The sequence below is a fragment of the Erithacus rubecula genome (assembly GCF_903797595.1).
Source record: "Erithacus rubecula genome assembly, chromosome: 1".
In the NCBI taxonomy this organism is placed as follows: domain Eukaryota; kingdom Metazoa; phylum Chordata; class Aves; order Passeriformes; family Muscicapidae; genus Erithacus; species Erithacus rubecula.
Genome location: NC_136658.1, coordinates 111,205,984 through 111,225,818, shown reverse-complemented (window position 1 = coordinate 111,225,818; position 19,835 = coordinate 111,205,984). Strand labels below are relative to the sequence as shown.

Below are 19,835 nucleotides of genomic sequence, written 5' to 3'. Positions count from 1 at the left end.
AGAGAGAGGGAAATTGGGATAAAAGGAGGCTGTGTGCTCCAAAAGTTGGAGATATCCCAGGGGAATGTCCCATGGGCTCTCCCTTTATTCCAGTAAAACCAAAAGGACTCCTCTGTCTCCTTTTTGGACACAAACCTCTGGTGTTTGTGGATGAATTTTCCTTACACTCCCAAACACTCTGGAGGAGGAGGAAGAGGAGGAATGTTAGGGAAGGGGCATCTCTGGTTCATCCCTGCAGCCAACACCTGCCAGGGCATGACCCAGATTTCTTTTTTTTTTGTTTAGGGAGGAGTGCCAGGGCTGAGTGCAGGGATCCAGCTGTGCCCAGTGCCCAGTGCGGGCTCCTCACGTGAGCAGAGTCACATCCAGACATTGCTGTGCCCCATTTCCTCCAGGCCAGCAGCTCTGGCTCAACAGGAAACGTCACTGGTGTCACCGGCAGCATCCCGGGCTGGCAAACTGGAAAACAAGCTGGGAGGGGAGGGGGGCTGGGAAATGCTCCAGGCTGGGCTTGTCCAGGCACCTCTGTGCATCCTCCTCCCCTCCTGCCTCATTCCAGCTCTGGGATTTCACAGGGCTGTGCTCATGTCCTGCCTGTGCTTCCTTCCAGGTATCCTGGGACAGGGGGCACAGAGAGCAGGTTAATGCTCATCAGTTCCTAAACACCACACAAAGGGTTTGGATGCTTTAAAATGCAATATTTGGGCAAAAATAGTCCAATATTTTAGGGCTAAAATAGCCTATTTTAGTATATATACACGATATATATAAATAATTAGTATATAATATATAGTGTATATATATATATATATATATATATATACTATAAAATACCTGTTTTATTATATATAGCCTATATACATACATATTTATTATATAATATATAGTATATATATAGTATATATATATACTATATATTAGCCTATTTTATTATATATAGCCTCTATATAAATATTTAGTATAGAATATATAGTATATATACATCTTTAGTATATAATAGCCTATTTTAGTATATATAGACTATATATAAAAATATTTGGTCTATAATATATAGTATATATATATGTATATACTATATATTAGCCTATTTTATTATATATAGCCTATATATAAATATTTAGTATAGAATATATAGTATGTATATATTTAGTATATAATAGCCTATTTTAGTATACATAGTCTATATATATAAATATTTAGTATATAATATATATTATATATATATCTTTAGTATATAATAGCCTATTTTAGTGTACATAGCCTATATATATAAATAATTAGTATATAATATATAGTATATATATTTAATATATAATAGCTTATTATATATATAAATATATATATTTATATATATTTTTATATATATATAAATATTTAGTATATTATATTATATAGTGTGTGTATATATATATATATATATATATATATATATATATATATATATGTAATAGAACCAATTGCTTGGTTGTTTCCTTCCCTTGTGTGTTCAAGCAAATGGAATTTCAGGAAAAGGGGAAGCAAATCCTCACCTGTGTCCCATAAAACTGATGGAAACTCCCCAGTTCCTCTGCCATCCTGGGGTGACTCTCAGGTTTATTCCTTATGGCCTTGGGGTTCCTGCTCCAAACTCATCCCTGTGTGAAACCCAGACTGTCACCACAGCTGGGATCCCCTCTGGAGGTGGGAACCCTGCTGGGGGGTGTGGGATCCCCTCTGAGGATTTGGGATCCCCTCTGAGGGTTTGGGATCCCCTCTGAAGGATGTAGGATCCCCTCTGAGGGTTTGGGATCCCCTCTGAGGATGCAGGATCCCCTCTGAGGGTTTGGGATCCCCTTTGAGGATTTGGGATCCCCTCTGAGGGTTTGGGATCCCCTCTGGAGGATGCAGGATCCCCTCTGAGGGTTTGGGATCCCCTTTGTGGGTTTGGGATCCCCTCTGAAGGATGTGGGATCCCCTCTGAGGATGTGGGATCCCTGCTGGGGGATGTGGGATCCCCTTTGTGGGTTTGGGATCCCTTCTGAGGGTTTGGGATCCCCTCTGAGGATGTGGGATCCCCTTTGTGGGTTTGGGATCCCTTCTGAGGGTTTGGGATCCCCTCTGAGGATGTGGGATCCCCTTTGTGGGTTTGGGATCCCCTCTGAGGGTTTGGGATCCCCTTTGTGGGTTTGGGATCCTCTCTGAGGGTTTGGGATCCCCTTTGTGGGTTTGGGATCCTCTCTGAGGGTTTGGGATCCCCTTTGTGGGTTTGGGATCCCACTCTGCTGTCCTGCTGAGGACAAGGAGGAATCCTGGCACTTTTTCCTGGCAATGGCTGGAGTCCCTTCTCCTGCCCTTCTCCTGTCACCCCTTAGGGGCTGGCACTAATTATGGTTGTTAATGAGCAATCAAGCTTCTCTCTAGGCAGGATGGATTTGTGGATTCTGTGTCTCTCAGGGAAATTCCCACAGAGTCCCTGGCAATGAAAGAAATTCCCCAAAATCACTCGTCCCCCCACGTTGTGTGAGTGATTACACTCCCAAGGGATTGATATCCACGTTTATTTCCTTTCCTTTCCTTTCCTTTCCTTTCCTTTCCTTTCCTTTCCTTTCCTTTCCTTTCCTTTCCTTTCCTTTCCTTTCCTTTCCTTTCCTTTCCTTTCCTTTCCTTTCCTTTCCTTTCCTTTCCTTTCCTTTCCTTTCCTTTCCTTTCCTTTCCTTTCCTTTCCTTTCCTTTCCTTTCCTTTCCTTTTCCTTTCCTTTCCTTTCCTTTTCCTTTCCTTTCCTTTCTTCCTTTCCTTTCCTTTCCTTTCCTTTCCTTTCCTTTCCTTTCCTTTCCTTTCCTTTCCTTTCCTCTCCTTTCCTTTCCTTTCCTCTCCTTTCCTCTCCTTTCCATTTTTTATCCTTCTGCATTTCCACTGGACTTGGTTTCCAAAGAAAAAGAACCATCAAATCCAGGGCAGAGTCTGAAACTCTCACTTTGGAGAGGACACTGATCCTCTGGATTTTCCAGATCCTGGATTTTCCAGATCCACGCTCCAGCTCTGAGACCCAAAGCTGTGGGTTTGATTTTTGGGAATGGTGCCTTTAAACCTCTCAGCACCACATTTTGCCCCCAAATCTGGGGTTTAGCTGTACACAGCTCCCTCCTCCTGGCAGCACCAGGGTTATCCAGGAATGAGGGAGTTTCCCTGGCCTCTCCTTGCCCCTGGAACCCTCCTCTCCTCCAAGCAGCAGCTCCTGCTACTGATTTTCTTCCCATTTCTGCATTTGTTGGCCCAAGGTGGAGCTCAGCACGGGTTGCTGAGACTTTTAAAGCTCTGTGTGTTCACCAGAGGAGATTGGACATGGGGAAAAAAACAGGGAGCTGAGTCCCACAGGCAGGTTTAGGAAGGTCTGAACACAAATTTAACTGCTGCTGCTTCCCAAATGCTCCTGGCTGCTGTGGGGTCCAACTCTCTCAAAAAAAAACTAAACCAGCTGAGCTCTCATCCTCCCCAGCTGTGCTGCTTGCAGGGAAAACCTCAGGCCAGGAGCTGAGTGTGACCCAAAGCCCAGCTCAGGCAGGTGTTATAAATGAAAAACAAAAGTCTCAATATTCAGCAAAACTTAGATTTCTTTATTTTATATAGCCAGAGCAATGGGGGTACATGGGGGTCGCTGCCCACTCCATGCTCCACCCAGCTTGGGTTTGCAGCTCCTTTTATGCATGGTTTCCTTGTAGTCATCAATAATTGTTATTTTTTTTGCTGTCATAATTCTGCCAGGTGAGCAGTGGTGGTCTGTGGGACATGAAGTCTCTGGACAATTTGTCAATGCCACAGATAACCATCTGCTCTTGGTAGATAAATGACAGAAGTCAGGAAATCTGGTCTCAGGGATAGGCTGCAATTGATCACACAAAAGCAGGAAATCTGATTTTGCAGGATCTGTTGGGCTGTGTGAAATCCTTGTTTGGCAAACTGTGAGCAAAACAGAACGATTTAATCATATATTTTCCTTTCTTTAGTATCACACTTAATTTCAGATTTCAATATTCTGGTTTATACAAACCCCAATACTTTCATGATTGACAGGAATCTTTGATTCTCACCCAGGGATGTGCCAAGGGCTTGGTGCTGCTCCGGCAGGGTTTGGCAGGGAAGGGGTGGAATTGCAGATCCAGCAGCCCAGCCTGGCTGGCAGAACAGGCTGCAGGGGCTGGGGCAGCAGATGGGAGCTCAGATAGGGAGCCTGCCTCACCCTGCAGCCTCTTCCCTATTCCCTGACTTTCCTTGCCCATCCTTTCTCCAGAAGGGGAAGCAGGATGAGCAGGGTGGAGGAGTGACAGGCAGGGACAGCCTCTGCCAGGGCAGGGACACTTCTGGGGCTGGGCAGGGAAAAGACTGGGATAATCCTGGTGGTGCCTTGGACTCAGGGAATTCCTGGGGTCTGGGCAGGGAAAAAAAAATGGGATTCAATAGTGCTGATGGTTCCTTCTCAGCTCAGGGAATTCCTGGGGTTTGGACAGGGAAAGGAGCTGGATAATTCTGATGCTTCCTTCCTAACTCAGGGAATTCCTGGGGTCTGGGCAGGGAAAAAAAATGGGATTCAATAGTGCTGATGGTTCCTTCTCAGCTCGGGGAATTCCTGGGGTCTGGGCAGGGAAAGGATTCACTGATTCTGGTAGTTCCTTTTACCTGAGGGAATTCCTGGGGTCTGGGCAGGGGAAAAAATGGGACTCACTGATCCTGGTGGTTCATTCCCAGCTCAGGGAATTCCTGGTGTCTGGGCAGGGAAAGGAGCGGGATTCACTGATTGTGGTGGTTCCTTTACCTCAGGGAATTCCTGGGGGCTGGGCAGGGGAAAAAAATGGGATTCAGTAGTATTGATGGTTCCTTTTCAGCTCAGGGAATTCCTGGGGTGTGGGAAGGGAAAGGATTCACTGATCCTGGTTGTTCCTTTACCTCAGGGAATTCCTGGGGGCTGGGCAGGGGAAAAAAATGGGATTCACTGATCCTGATTGTTCCTTCTCAGCTCAGGGAATTCCTGGGGTCTGGGCAAGGAAAGGAGCGGGATTCACTGATTGTGGTGGTTCCTTTACCTCGGGGAATTCCTGGGGTGTGGGCAGGGGAAAAAAATGGGATTCACTGATCCTGGTGGTTCCTTGGACTCAGGGAATTCCTGGAGTGTGGGCAGGGGAAAACATGGGATTCAATGATCCTGATTGTTCCTCTCAGCTCAGGGAATTCCTGGGGTCTGAGCAGGGAAGGGATTTGGATTCACTGATGCTGATGGTTTCTTTGATTCAGGGAATTCCTGGGGTGTGGGCAGGGAAGGGATTTGGATTCACTGCTGCTGCTGGTCCCTTCCCAGCTCCGACAATCCCGCGATTCTGCAGCTCCTCCGGCGCACCCCAACACCCCCGGGATTCACCTGCATATTCCTGGCAGCCCCTGAGTGTCAGAACCACCACAATTTCTGCTCCATCATGACCAACAACCCCGAACCCCCCCGAAGAGCCTCCCCCGCTGGTGACACCCCCAAATCCTGGCTGGTGCCGCGGGTGTGGCTTTTGTCACCTCCCAGGTGTGCTGTCCCCGCCTCCCGCCGGGATTGGCGCGGCCACTCCTAATAAATAGTTAAAAATCGCGGAGCGGCCGCGGGGGCAGGAGCGGGACGGAGCTCCGGGCAGGTAAAAACCTTCATTTGCTTCCTTTAATTAACGAATTAAACACGTTAAACTGCTGCTCGCATTGGTCATTCCCATTTGTTGTCAGTTTGGATGCGGTGGGTTGGTTGGTTGTTTTCCTGAAAAACAGATGTGTTTAATTCTCCTGTTGTTAGGAATTATTTTTTCTAAAAATTAGCTAAAAATGGTGTTAGGTATACACAGACATTAGGGGGATATATATGTATATATATGTGTATATATATATATATGTATATATATGTGTGTATATATATATATGTATGTATATATATATAAATATAAAAATATAAATATATTTTTATATGTATTTATATGTGTAGATATATTTATATGTGTATATATATGTATATATATATGTATATATGTATATATATTTAATATATGTATATATATATTTTAATATATATGTATTTATATGTATATATGTATATATATAATACATTATGTATATATGTGTATATATATTTAAAATATAATGTATATATATTTTTAATACATTATGTATATATGTGTATATATATTTAATATATAATGTATATATATATTTAATATATATGTATGTATATATGTATGTATATCTAAATTTGTATAAAATATTTTATATATATCCCATATATATAATATATATAAAATATAACAATTTATCTATGTTATAATATATAATACATAAAATATATAGGAAGTATATATTATTTAATAATTTATGCATAGTCTAAATTACAATTTGTATATAATTTTATTGATATTATATTATACACTGAATAGAATACATTTATATATAGAATATATACATATGGGATGTATATATATATAATATGTATATAATATATATTGTAATATATCTTAAATATAAATATATAATAATTATATATTATACTGTATATAAATATATAATATATAATAATTATAGATATAAAAATATGCATATAGGATGTATATTTATAAATATACAATGTATAATTGAGACTTGTAGCTCCGTTTTTGTATTTTCATGGTTTTTTGTGTGTCAGCTCTCCAGGTGTGCAGGGATTGAATTTCTTTTGAATGATTTCTGGTGCAGGGGGAAGGGAGGGACAGGCTCACCCAGGGACATTTCCAGGGATCTCAGCAAAAAAAAAGACAACAAAAAGTTTAAAAAAAAAGAGAAAAAAAAAAAAAAAAGAAAAAAAAAAAGAAAGAAAATAGTTTAAAAGAAAAAGAAAAAAAAAAAGAAAAAAAAAGGCAAAAAAAAAAAAAGGAAAAGAAAAAGTTTTTAAAAAAAGAAAAAAGAGGCAAATTTTTTTTAAATAAAGAAAAAAAAGGCAAAAAAAAAGTTTTATAAAAAAGGGAAAAAAAGGGCGAAATAAGTTTATAAAAAAGCAAAAAAAAAAAAAAAGGAAAAAAAGGGCAGAAGAAGTTTAAAAAAGCAAAAAAAAAGGCAAAAAAGGCAGAAATAAAAGTTTATAAAAAGAAAAAAAAGTTTAAATAAAAAGGAAAAAAAAGGCAAAAAAAAGTTTGCAAAAAAAGTAAAAAAAAAGCCAAAAATAATTAAAAGGAAAAAAAAGGGAAAAAAGCGCAAAACATATATTTAAAAAAAGACAAAAAAAAAGTTTTAAAAAAAGCTGATTTCTGATCTGTTTAATTAATACAAAAATAGGGAAATTTGAGATTTTTTTACTGTATATTGAGATTTTTTTACTGTATATTGAGATTTTTTTTTTACTGTATATTGAGATTTTTTTAAGATATTGAGAGTTTTGAAATATATTGAGGTGTTTTTTATTATATTGAGGTTTTTTTAATACACTGAGGGTTTTTTTTATACTGGAATTTTTTAATATTGATTTTAATATCTTGATTTTTTGAAAATATATTGTATATTTTATAGCTATGAAATATATATGTATTTCATATCTAAATATAGACAGGATTTTAAAATACTTCTTTTGATATTGACTTTTTTGACACTGACTTTTTTACATTGACTCTTTTTTTATTGACTTTAATATTGACTATTTTACATTGAAATTTTTTTTATATATTGCCTTTTTTTAAAATACATTGATATTTTTTTTATTTTATATTTTAACATATATTGATATTTGTCCAACATCTCACTGAGCAGAAAACCCAGTTTTCCTTACAAACCCTCCCTTTTAATTTTTAATTCTTACACAATTCATAGTTTTCCTCTGTTCATCTTTCAATATCCAATTTCATTTCTCAGCAAACCTACAGATTTTAAAGGCAAATCTCTTTTCTATTCATCAATCAGTGGAATCCATCCCATAATTTCTTTTCTCTCTCATTGCTTGTTTTATCTCCCAGCAGATCCACAGCTCATTTGTAAATTCTTACAAATAATTCTTCTCACAGACATCTCAGGGGACACTGGCAGGAAGATTTGATCTTTAATCTCTGAATTTTTTCAGTTTTTTCCCCTTTTTATTCTCTTATTCACATTAATTTGAAGTTTAAAATGTAAATGCATTGTTTTAAACCCACTTTTTAAAGTTTTTAAACTTCTAAAATTTTTAAACTCACTTTTTTCAATAGGTTCTTGTAGGAAATTCAAGGCAGAGTCAATTCCTCAGGTGTTGTCAAGCACCTGAGCTCTGCCTGGGACAGGTGAGGTTGTTTCTTCATTTTTAAAGACCCTTGAAGAGTTACACTGGTTAAACAGGGAATGACTATAAATTAACAAAAAATTGCATTTTTTTTTGAGGAAACTCCTGGATTTGGTTTACAAACCCTCATGGGCAGATTGGCACAAAGTTTGTGTAAGATTATCACATTCTTCTCCAAGAAGGCATTTCAGAGAGCTGCAAATGATCCATGGATTTCTGTCAAATTTGGGAAATTGTTGCTGCCATAAGTTTATTTTTGGAGGGTGGGATTGGGAGATGGAGCAAGAATTGTTTTCATCTTTAGATTTTTCAGAATGGCAGGATTTTGTGGTTTGCTTAGAGGCAATTCCCAGAGCAGCTGTGGCTGCCCCTGGATCCCTGGAATGTTCAGTTCCAGGATGGACACTGGAGCAATGGGACAGTGGGAGGTGTCCCCATGGCAGGGGTGGCTCTGGGTGATTTTAGGGTCCCTCCCAACCCAAACCATTCTTGATCCTGTGACAATCCCAGTATTGATTTCCTCTCCTCTTGGTGAGGTTCCTTTTCATCCCGTTTCCATTGAGATAATCCCTGGAATTTGCAGTGTTATTCCCAAATTCTGACTCTGATGCTGCATCACCAGCAGAACAAAGCCAGCCTGGAGGAACTGTGTGTGCCCATGAAAATTCCCTTTTTCCAGCACAACTTTGGATTCCCTGAATTCCTGTCTAACTCACCACCAGCTTCCACTGTGGATTTGTGTCTGTCAGATGTGCAGGGAGGGATGGAATCATGGAATATCCTGAGCTGGAATAAACCCCCAGGGATCATCCAGTCACAGCCCCCCAAAATCCCAGCCTGGGCATCCCTGGCAGCTCCTGGAGAGCCTGGGCAGTGCCAGCACCTCTGGGGGAAGAACCTTTCACAAAATCCACCCCAAATCCCTCCTGGCACAGCCCCAGGCAGGATCCTGTCCCTGAGCTCTGACCTCAAGCTGCTCCAGCTGAGCATTCCAGGAGCAGGAACCCCCAGAGCAGAGGACAGGGGATGATGTGAAGGCCCTGGGCTCAGCTAATCCATTCTTTCCCTCTTTTTATTATTTTTTTTATTTTTTTTTATTTTAATGTAGATTTGGCCTCTGCACCAGAAGCTGCAATGGCTTTGAGCAACCACACCAACAGCAGCTCAGTGCTGCCCAACTTGCTGCACATGTCTGTGGAACAGAAAAAAGCCCTGAGGTTCAACAACTACAGCAACCCTGCCCTGGAGCTGCAGGAGGAGATCATGGCCTCCTTCTACATCCTCATCATCGTCGGCTTCTTCGGCTTCCTCCTCTTCGTCATGATGCTCAGCAATATTGTTTCCAGCAAGCCTGAGAACTACATGGATTACCTGTACTCAGGGAAGCTGAGCCCAGCCCGGGGCCAGGTGGAGCTGCCAGGACCTGAGAGCAAGGACAGCAGGGACAGCAGGGACAGCAGGGACACCTTCATCATCATCAACAGCGCTGCCTTGCTGGAGCTGCGGCGGCAGGACAGCAAAGCCCAGCCCAGGCCTGAGGGGCTGAGCACAGACTCGGTCCTCAGGGATGTGTGAAAATGGTTTTTTTCCTTCGTTTCCCTTCTGCTCAGCCCAGCCAGGGATGGTTTTCCTTGGTGCCAGGACAGCCTGTGCCTCTCGTGCAGCTCTGGAGTGAAGGCTGAGTTACTGCAGCTGCAGGATGGGAGGCTGGAGCTGCATTCCCTGCTCCTCCAGTCATTTCATGGCTTGGCTCTCAGGAGAAGGGATCACCCTTCCTTTGCTGCTGCTTCCAGCTGGGACAACACATCCTGATATTCTTTATTCCCTAATTTTTCTGGGAGGTCAGAGCAGTGTGACTGTGCCAGCAGGAGCAGCCACTGCAGGCTCTGTGTCCAGCCTCAAATGATGGGAAAGGGTGAATAAGAATAATCTGTGTCCAGCCATCCCACAGGGATGGTTATTTCAAGGATCTGGAGGCACATGCTGGACTGGGACTTGTTCTGGACAGTGGTCCTGCATTTTTCAGCAGTTCTCCCACACTTGGCTGCCCTAAACCAGGAAAAGGAAGAGGGCCAGGACATCCCATTCCCAAGGGCTTGGAGACAGGACAATGGGGAATGGCTTCCCACTGCCAGAGGGCAGGACTGGATGGGATTTTGGGCAGGAATTGTTCCCTGGGAGGGGCTGGGATGGGATTCCCAGAGCAGCTGTGGCTGCCCCTGGATCCCTGGAATGTTCAGTCCCAGGCTGGACACTGGGGCTGGGACAGTGGGAGGTGTCCCCATGGCAGGGCTGGGATGGGATGGGATAATGGGATGGGATTTAAATCCAACCCATTCCATGCTCCTGATGTCCCCCCCAGAGCCCCCTGACCATTCTCAGCTTGGGGAGGTGACACTGCTGTGCCAACAATCCCAAAGAGCCCCTGCAGGGTTTAATGCCACCCCTCTCCTCATGGAGAATCCACAGGGTGCTCACAGGAACCAGGCTGCAGTTTTGGGGCGCTGCAGTTTTGGGGCGCTGCAGTTTTGGGGCGCTGCAGTTTTGGGGTGCTGCAGTTTTGGGGTGTTTCCTGCAGATCCCCAGGGGGCTCAGCAGTGCTCAGCCTGTGCCCTGCACTGTCCTGGAACCCAGGATGGGAGATGTGGAGAGGCAAATGCTGCCTGAGGGTTCCAGCTTGCTACTCTTGGTCCAAGAATTCATTGGCAAAAGCTCTGGAGTCTGCAAATCCAAATGGTTGGAGACCAGTGGGGCAGATACTGTGAGAACCTTGAGGCATTTGGTTGTAGGAGTAAAAATCCTATAAAATGTTGGGGGGTTCCTCTCAGCCTCCTTTATGTGTTTGCTCCTTGTTACTGATAGGAAAAGAATTCCCAACTTTATAGGAATTAATTCCCAATTTTATAGGAAGCATTATTTCCCAATTCTCCCTCCACAGGTTTTTACTGTCTGGAAATTCACATTTTGCTACTGTGATGTTTTTCTCTCCCTGTTTTTCCTGTATCTTTTTCTGCCACGATAAAGTGTTGCTATTATGGGATTTTGCCACAATCCAGCTGCCTGGAATTGATTTATTCCATGTGGGCCACATCCTTAAAGGGAGTTTTCAGAGCCTGATCTCCTCAGAACTGTTCCAAGGCTGCTGCTTCCAGCTGATGTCCAAGCTGAAATCCAATCCACTCTCTTGGCTTTCCACACTTGTCCTTGGAATTCCAGAGTTTCAGCTTTCCAGCAGAGACCTCTCCTTTTTTGGACAGGTGCATTTTCCCAGCCCCTGGCTCCAGCAGAGGCCAGTTAGGGATTGGAGTTGGTTTTGGATCCTGTTCCTGTGGCTTCCCTGTGGTGTTTGCTCTGTTGGAGCCAGAATTTGCAATCCCAGCTCCCAGCAGCCACATTCCCATTGCTGCTGGAAAATGGGAGATGTTCACAGGTAGAAACAACATTTGCAGCTTCCAGGTTTGTTCCTTCTCCCCAGTGGGGCTGTTCTCCAGAAAGGGACAGGTGGCACCATCCAAAATTGGGTCCAATTTCTGCTGTGATCCAGTTTCCTCACCAAGAGGAGATTCCAGCCTGATTTCCAGCAGCTCTGAGAATTCCTGCTCTGCAGGAATTCTCCCTTTTTCCATGCAACAGCATTGGGAAGCAGAGGTGGTGGTGCCTCATTCCATCAGAGATCCAGGTGTGGAGAGATCCAGGTGTGGAGAGATTCAGGTTTAGAGGTGCCTCATTCCATGCTGAGATCCAGGTTTGGAGTGAGGTGTGGAGAGATCCAGGTGTGGAGAGATCCAGGTTTGGAGGTGTCTTATTCCATGAGAGATCCAGGTGTGGGGAGATCCAGGTTTGGAATGATCCAGGTGTGGAGGTGCCTCATTCCATGAGTGATCCAGGTTTGGAGAGATCCAGGTTTAGAGTGATCCAGGTGTGGAGAGATCCAGGTGTGGAGAGATCCAGATTTGGAGGTGCCTCATTCCATCAGAGATCCAGGTGTGGAGAGATCCAGGTATGGAGTGATCCAGGTTTGGAAGTGCCTCATTCCATGCTGAGATCCAGGTGTGGAGAGATCCAGGTTTGGAATGATCCAGGTGTGGAGAGATCCAGGTGTGGAGGTGCCTCATTCCATCACAGATCCAGGTTTGAAGGTGCCTCATTCCATGGTAGATCCAGGTTTGGAGGTGCCTCATTTCATGGTAGATCCAGGTGTGGAGGTGTCTCCTTCCATCACAGATCCAGGTGTGGAATGATCCAGGTGTGGAGGTGCCTCATTCCATCACAGATCCAGGTGTGGAATGATCCAGGTGTGGAGGTGTCTCCTTCCATCACAGATCCAGGTGTGGAGTGATCCAGGTGTGGAGGTGCCTCATTCCATCACAGATCCAGGTTTCAGCTTCCATCACCCACTCCCAATTTTGGGCAGGGTTTCACCTCCTGCTCCTTGGCTGCTGTGCCAAGGAAGTGCCAGGCTGGGAGTTGAATTCCACAGGGAAGGGCACCCTGAGCTTCCCACACCAAATTGCTGCTGGGGAGAGGCAGAACTGTGCTCTTCCCTTGGGACTGAGCCCATTCCTGCTCCTTCCCTCTGCACTGGGGGCTCCACACCCTAAAAACAGAGGGGAAAATAAAATTCTGAGCACTCAGGCTCTGGTGGCTTTGTCCCCTTCCCAACCAGCTGTCCCAGCAGCTTTTCCTCCTGATTTTCCCTCCTCACGCCAGTATAAGGCTCTTAATTTAATTATTGTCTTAATTTATTTTCTATGTTTCCCACCTTTTTCTGTTTCCATCCTGAAGCCATCTTTGATTTGGGCAAGTTTTTCCTCTCTTGGTTCCAGCAGAGCTAAAATTACTCACTTTTGGAAAGTATTTTAGGCACCAGAAATAAAAATTTGGTGTGGGACTTGAGCTCATGCTCAGGAATTCATCAGCCAGCAGGAGGGAGAAGAGATTATTTAAATTGGAGATGATATTGGTTAGAAAAAGAATCCCAATCTTTGTCACTTTGTGTAAGACTGGGAGAGAACCAAATTCCCTGTGGACAGTTGGTTTTGGGGAAAAAAAAAATTAAACCTACAAAACATTTAATTTAGATAAAAATAAACTCTTAAATTTCAAACTTAATTTTAGCTGTAATACAATACAGTAGTAAAAAAAAAAAAAAATCCTACTGTCACTGTGTATTTCATTATGTTCTGTATTTCATGCTGTTTTCAGTTGGCATTTTCAAATAAAGGGTTTGTAATGATTTTTTTTAGTTTGGATGGTGACTGGGAAGGTAATGACATAATGACCTGAACTGGGTAATTAGGATGTCAGTGATAATTGCCATCCTAATTGCTCCATCAGCAGATATTTCTTCAGGGGTGAGTGGGGAATTTGGTGCTTGGGTTGGTTTTTCTAGGACTGGGAGAGGAGAATCCCCTGCTCAATGAATCCCAGATCACAGAACTGGATAAATGGAATATCCTGAGCTGGAATAATCCCCCAGGGATCCCCAGCCCTGCCCAGACCCCCCAAAATCCCAGCCTGGCATCCCTGGCAGTGCTGCCCTGTTCCCCAGGACACCTCTGGGTGCTCCCACAGCTCTTCCCAAAAAGTGACAAAAGTGACAAAAGTGACAGAGCCTTTTTTTGCCAGTCTCAAGAACAATTCTGTGACTGGTGCAGTGTCACGTTTTGCCCTTTTCTGACCCAGACATGGGGCAACTGAGAGATGTTTTAAAAAACTTTTATTCCATTTTCAGTCTCATATGAAGGGTGAGACAATACAGATGTTATTATTTATGTTATCACAATCAAATCCAATTATTTCCAATTACAACTCATTATAAGCATTTCTTGTCCTATCAGCTTTTGTCTCATCATGCTGTAAAATGCCTTAAAGCCACTCATCTGAAATCACCCCTGTGGGTTCTATTACAATGCATCTTTCACAGTTTATTTTCCAAAGTATCCAGTTTGATTTTCAAGGCCATCCTTTGGAACTTTTCTCCAGCTCCATTTCCCTCTCAACAAGATCTCTGCAATTCCCTGGCATTTCCAAGTCAGTGTTTCTGATCTCCAAATTTGCATACAGGTGTGTGTGAGCTTCTGCCAGGCCCTAAAAATTCTGTAAAAATCCATTTCCCACAGTGCAGGATGAAATAAATTAAATGTCCTAGTCTGACCCACCCTGTGATTCTGTCAAACACCTTCAAAACAGAGAACAGAGAATAAAATTTGCACTTCCAGTGGGTGCCAAGGGCCCCAAAAGAAATAATTCCCCTCCAGGATTTTCTTCTCACACTTTACATTCAGTTCTTTAACAGTGAGGTCCATGAATGACTTTTCTGTGAAACCTCATCAGGTCTTTAAATGTGCACTTTGCAAGATCAATAATTCCAGCAGGATGATCCCTGCCAGGTCCTGCTCCTGGTATCCTTTATTAAGGATAAAAGCACATATTCAATTAAAAGAGCACTAGTAAAAGAGAGATTTTGAAATGGAAATGTTTCATTTCAGGTGCATCCCATGACCAAGTGCATCTGTGCTCTGCTTGGATCAGGGATAGATAATTGACACAAAAATCCAGTTTCACCACCTTTGTGACCAATTCCTGGTATGGGAGTCATGAGACTTGGCCTTGGATGTAAATTCCCCAAATTTGAACAAAGAGAGGGCTGGAAAATGAATTCCACAGATCCAGCCTGGCTTGGGGTCCAAGACAGGATCTGCTCCTGGGCAGGGAATTGAATAAAGCTGAAGAATTCCAAGTGACTTTCCCACTGCAGACACATTCCAATCTGAGGAAAACTGGCAATTCCAATTTTCCCCCTTCAATCCTGGTGCCAGCTCAGTGGTTCCCAACACCAAGCACTTCACTTCCAGCAGTCTCAGGGCCAGCTAGGAGAAATCTCCCTGAAAGGGAAGTTCCCAGCAATTAGAGGCTGGTTCAGGCTTTGAGGCATCAGTTCAGTCTCTCAGGATAAAATCTGGCACCTCAGCATGGCAGATTTTCCTTCCCCCTGCCATTCATTAGTGAAATTCCATGATTTCTCATGCTGATGATGGAAAGGGATATTTTTAAACAGTTTTTCCAAGTTCATTGAACATTTTTTTTTTTTTTAAGTGGCTGCCAATTTACATTGTGGTGCTCATTACTGTTTCTTGTGGATTTCTGAAAGAATCAAGACCATGAAAACACAAAAGACAGAAGATATGATTCACTAGAGACAAACCTGTGCTGTGTTCCCCTTGTGCATGGAAAGCACTGAAATGGGAATTTTTGTGGGAGACAGTAATCTAAACCAAGGGGTTCTCATCTACCTTCAGAAGAATCCACAGATTTAATGTTCCAGAGCTGGGAGGTGAACAGGAAAAGAAAAATCACCAGCTTTTCTCAGCTTCAGGTTCCTCAGGGAAAACATCTGCTGCTTTTTGGCCATCAGGGAGTAGCAGGGAATGGGAAATGGAGGAGAGACTGGAGAGGGGCAGGAATGGTTTTGTTGTCCTGGTGTCTTAACCCTGCACAGAATTCCACAGTGTCTGGAAGCAGCAATTGCTCCACTAAACATCCCAGAAAAATCAAGGTGGGAAGAACCTCCAGCATCACCCCAGCCCTGTCCCCAAGGGCCACATCCAGCCTGTGCTGAGCACTGCCCCAGACAGTGACTGCAAACCTCCCTGGGCAGCTCATCCCAATCCTGACCACTCTGCCAGGGGAATTTTCTTTCCCAATCTCCACCCTGAGCCTGCCCTGCTGCAATTTGAGGCCATTTCCTCTGCTCCTGTCCCTGCCCCTCCTGTCAGGGAGCTGTGCAGAGCCACAAGGTCCCCCCTGAGCCTCCTTTTCTCCAGGCTCAGCCCCTTCCCAGGCTGGGAGCTGTGGAACAGAGTGAGGAAGGGGATGGTGGCAGTGCCTCTGTGCCCCAGGCACAGCAGGGATTGCACAGCCCTGGGCTGCTGTTGGGACACAGCTCTGCTCACCCATGGCCCAGTCCCTGCCCTGCCCTGTGACACTCTGGGGACAAGGAGCAGCTCCAGCCAGGCCAGCCCTGGGGTCACAGGAAGGAATGGGATCAGAGGGAACTGGGATCATGGGCTGGTTTGGGTTGGAAGGACCCTAAAACTCATCCAGTTCCATCCCCCTCCCACTGTCCCATTGCTCCAGCCCCAGTGTCCAGCCTGGAACTGAACATTCCAGGGATCCAGGGGCAGCCACAGCTGCTCTGGCAATTCCATCCCAGCCCCTCCCAGGGAACAATTCCTAATTCCCAATATCCCATCAAACCCTACTCTGAAGCCATTCCCTGTGTCCTGTCCCTCCATTCCCTGTGTCCTGTCCCTCCCTGCCTTGTCCCCAGTCCCTCCCCAGCTCTCCTGGAGCTCCTTTAGGTCCTGGAAGGCTCTAAAATATCCACAGAATCTTCTCTCCTCCAGGCTGGATAACTCCAATCCCCTCCTTCTCATCCATTCAGCACCAAGAAGTTTCCCAATGAAGCAATTTGTGTCACAGAATTGTCTTTCCTGGTTTTTATTCTTTGGGAAGACAAGGGGGAGCCCCCATGAAGGATTTCATGCATTAGGAAAGTTTTTACTGTCAGTTTCCCAGAAAACAGAGGGAAAAGAGAACAATCTCCTTTTCCTGGAAAAAAACTGGGAAAATTTTGTCCAATCCCTTCCTATTTCCCTCTGGGATGTTGAGGCCTGGCAAAACTTTTCTCCCCAATCCCTTTTAATGAGCATGGAAACCTGTGGGCAGGAAAAAGAGCTGAGTCTGAAATCCAAGGAACTTTGGGATTTGTCAGAAACCCCTCCAGGATGAGCCCTTTGCCTTTGCTCCACTCCCCCTTTGCTGCTGTGTAGGATAATTACAGCCCATGTTTTCCACAAAACCCTATAACCCTTTGTGGGGATGAAAAATATTGTGGCTCATGCAGCTGTGACTCAACTGGTAATTTGGGATGACAAGCAATTCCTTGAACATCTGACTCAAGCTAATGGGAGGATGTTACCCAACAGCAGCACCTTAGTCAAGAGCCCTTGAAACAACATCCCAGCTCCTCAGCAGGGTTTGAAATCCCAATTATTGTATTGGGTTTGCCAGCAGGAGCCCTTGGAGGGAGGCTCAGGGCACTTGAATGTTGCAGGAGAGCAAAGCCAAGCTCTGGTCCCACTCAGGAATCTCTGTGTGTGTAGGGATTTTCTCTAAAATGTGGGGGAAAAATAATTAAAGGATCTTAGCATGTGGCCAAGAGGCAGAGTCAGATGCAAATGCTGGGGAGAAGCTGTCACAGAATTCCCTCTGCTCAGCTGGAATGCAAATCACTTGAATTTCCATCATCTCTCATTGACTAATGACTCCTAAGTGCTTTTCCCAGCCTCATCTTCATAGGAAAAAACCCACAAACATTTATTTTCCCTCCAGCTCTTGGAGCAGGTCTGTAATGGGTGACCCAATACATTTTTAGATGGGAACATTTTCCCCCATTTTCAAGCCTTCAGTCTCAACAGCTTTTCTGCAAAAGCACTTGGGGCCAAAATTTAGAGGTGATTATGGTGGGGCTGGATGATGCTGGAGGTCTCTCCCAAGCTGGAGGATTTGGGATTTTGGGATAAAAGCTTTTCTGAGTGAGCAGGCAAAGTGAGAAGTGGGAGAAGGGTGGCCAGGAATGGAAAACCAGGAGACATCACTCAAAGCTCTGTCCCTGTGAAGTTATTGCTTGGAATTTCTTCCTGCAGGACCCAGGTGGGACAGGAGGAGGGAACACACTAATGATTGTCTGGGTGAGAAAAGCAGAACAGAACTGGTTTAGAGCCCTAACACAAAGCCCAGACTCATTTCTTTGACTCAAACTCCACTGCCAGGAGCTGCCATGTGCTGGTGCTTGGCTCTGAGCCTCCCCACATCATCCAGGCAGGGAAATGAGCTGAGTTTGGGCCAGAGAAATGAGTCAGAGCAGATAAAAAGAGCTGGAGGACTGCAAAAAGGCCACACCACTGGAAGCTGAGGCACTGGGGAGCAAAGCCAAGCAGCAGGAGGAAGTCCAGGAAGAAAAAATAAAAAAGGATAATCAAAAAGGAGAGTCACCCATGTGTGTTCCATGGGATCAACAGGAAGCAGCCACATCCTTGTGACAGCCACATCCCAGCCTTGGGCCAGCTTGAGACTGGGATGCTGGGACACATGGACACCTCCAGCAGGAATGGAAATGCACATGGATAAAAAACTCATCACTCATTTGTGTCCAAACAAACTTTCCCTCTGCAGGAGCACACAAGGAGCCCATTGCCATGGGGTGACTGGAATTGCTGTTATCAGCTGGGATTATCCCAAACTGCCCCACTCATGAGCCAGGCAGGGCCAGCTGAGCCCAGACACCCTGGAACTGCTCCAGCAGACAAGGCAAACTGGGGAGTGACTGGGGTTGTGCCACAGTCCCTGGTCACTCACAGCCAAAACATGGCCCTTGGATCAAATCCAGGGGGAAAACACCAAGCCAGGTTTTGGAAATTTCACCTGAGCTGTCCCCACACAGCCATGGGTGGGACATTGGGTTGTTTCCCATGTGGAGCTGCAATGTGAGACCCAAAGCTCTTGGAGAGAGTCCAAAGGGTGGGCAGGGGTCTGGAGGGGAGGGACTTTGGGATGTTCAGCCTGAGGGAGACCCAAGAGGGGCTGCAGCTCATCCCAAGGGCTCTGGGAGCTGTGCCAGGAGGGATTTGGGGTGGATTTTAGGGCAAGGTTCTTCCCCCCGAGGTGCTGGCACTGCCCAGAGCTGCAGGAGCTGCCAGGGATGCCCAGGCTGGGATTTTGGGGGGAGCTGTGACTGGATGATCCCTGGGGGTTTATTCCAGCTCAGGATATTCCATGGTCCCTCATGTGAGGTCTATCACCTTCCCAGCAGCCTTGAAGGCTGATGTCAATAACAGTTAATAAGTTATTAACTATGTCATATGTGCTGTAATTAGAGGACAACAAGTCACTGCATCCTCAGAAGCAATCCTGCCAGAAGTGGAGCTGGGATCCCAGGGAATAATCAAGGATTCTCCCCCACATAAAACATTTGCAGAGCAGGAAAAGGCAGCTGGAATTGCTGATCCCCAAGAGGAAAAGCAGGGAAGGAAATGTTGGAATCACTGGGATGATGCTCAGGGAGCTCTGCCTGGGGGAGTCTCAGACTCAAAGCTTTCAGTGGAACTAAAATTAAGCAGAGCTCATCTTAGCTAAAGTCTAATGACAAAAGTGTCCTGTTGAAGGTTCATTTCTCATTTTAAGGACCTCAGAAAACCCCAGAGCCCTGAGCTTCCCATTCCAGCAACCACTTGAGTCACCTCAGAACCTGGGAGAGTTTCATTTGTTTCCCTCAAAATCCCAGCAGCTCCTTTCCTGATCATAAGGACTGCAGCTGTGCTTTAAACCCACACAGCCTTCATGCAAATAAAAGGAGCCCTAAAAGTTCAAACACTGGAAATTTAGAAACCAGTTTTTAATTTTCAGCCTTTTATTTTGTGTCTTCAACACCTGGCACTGGTGACAATGACAATAACAGACATGCAGACCTGTGCCAGGGAGGTACAGCCTGAACTCTGC

At 44.6% G+C, this 19,835-nt stretch overlaps 2 protein-coding genes and 1 long non-coding RNA gene across 4 annotated transcripts in view; all 3 read left to right on the top strand.

Moving 5' to 3' along the window:
* LOC306805356 (uncharacterized protein) overlaps positions 1 to 9,857 on the top strand; it is a 77,772-nt gene extending 67,915 nt beyond the window's left edge. Inside the window, exon 2 of the mRNA XM_079313063.1 lies at positions 9,382 to 9,857. Coding sequence (XP_079169189.1) covers positions 9,408 to 9,848 — 441 coding nt within the window. The 5' untranslated portion in view covers positions 9,382 to 9,407 and the 3' untranslated portion in view covers positions 9,849 to 9,857. The remainder of the gene's footprint in view (positions 1 to 9,381) is intronic.
* Positions 1 to 19,835, top strand: part of IFNAR2 (interferon alpha and beta receptor subunit 2) — an 844,054-nt gene that overhangs the window by 541,822 nt on the left and 282,397 nt on the right. The gene's annotated exons all lie outside the window — the stretch shown is intronic.
* Positions 11,176 to 12,461, top strand: LOC306809568. 2 transcript variants are annotated; one of them, XR_013776265.1, is made up of 3 exons: positions 11,176 to 11,927; positions 12,071 to 12,095; positions 12,438 to 12,461. It is a non-coding gene; the product is annotated as an uncharacterized lncRNA (long non-coding RNA). The 2 variants fall into 2 exon arrangements; XR_013776266.1 differs by lacking the exon at positions 12,438 to 12,461 and adding an exon at positions 12,128 to 12,168.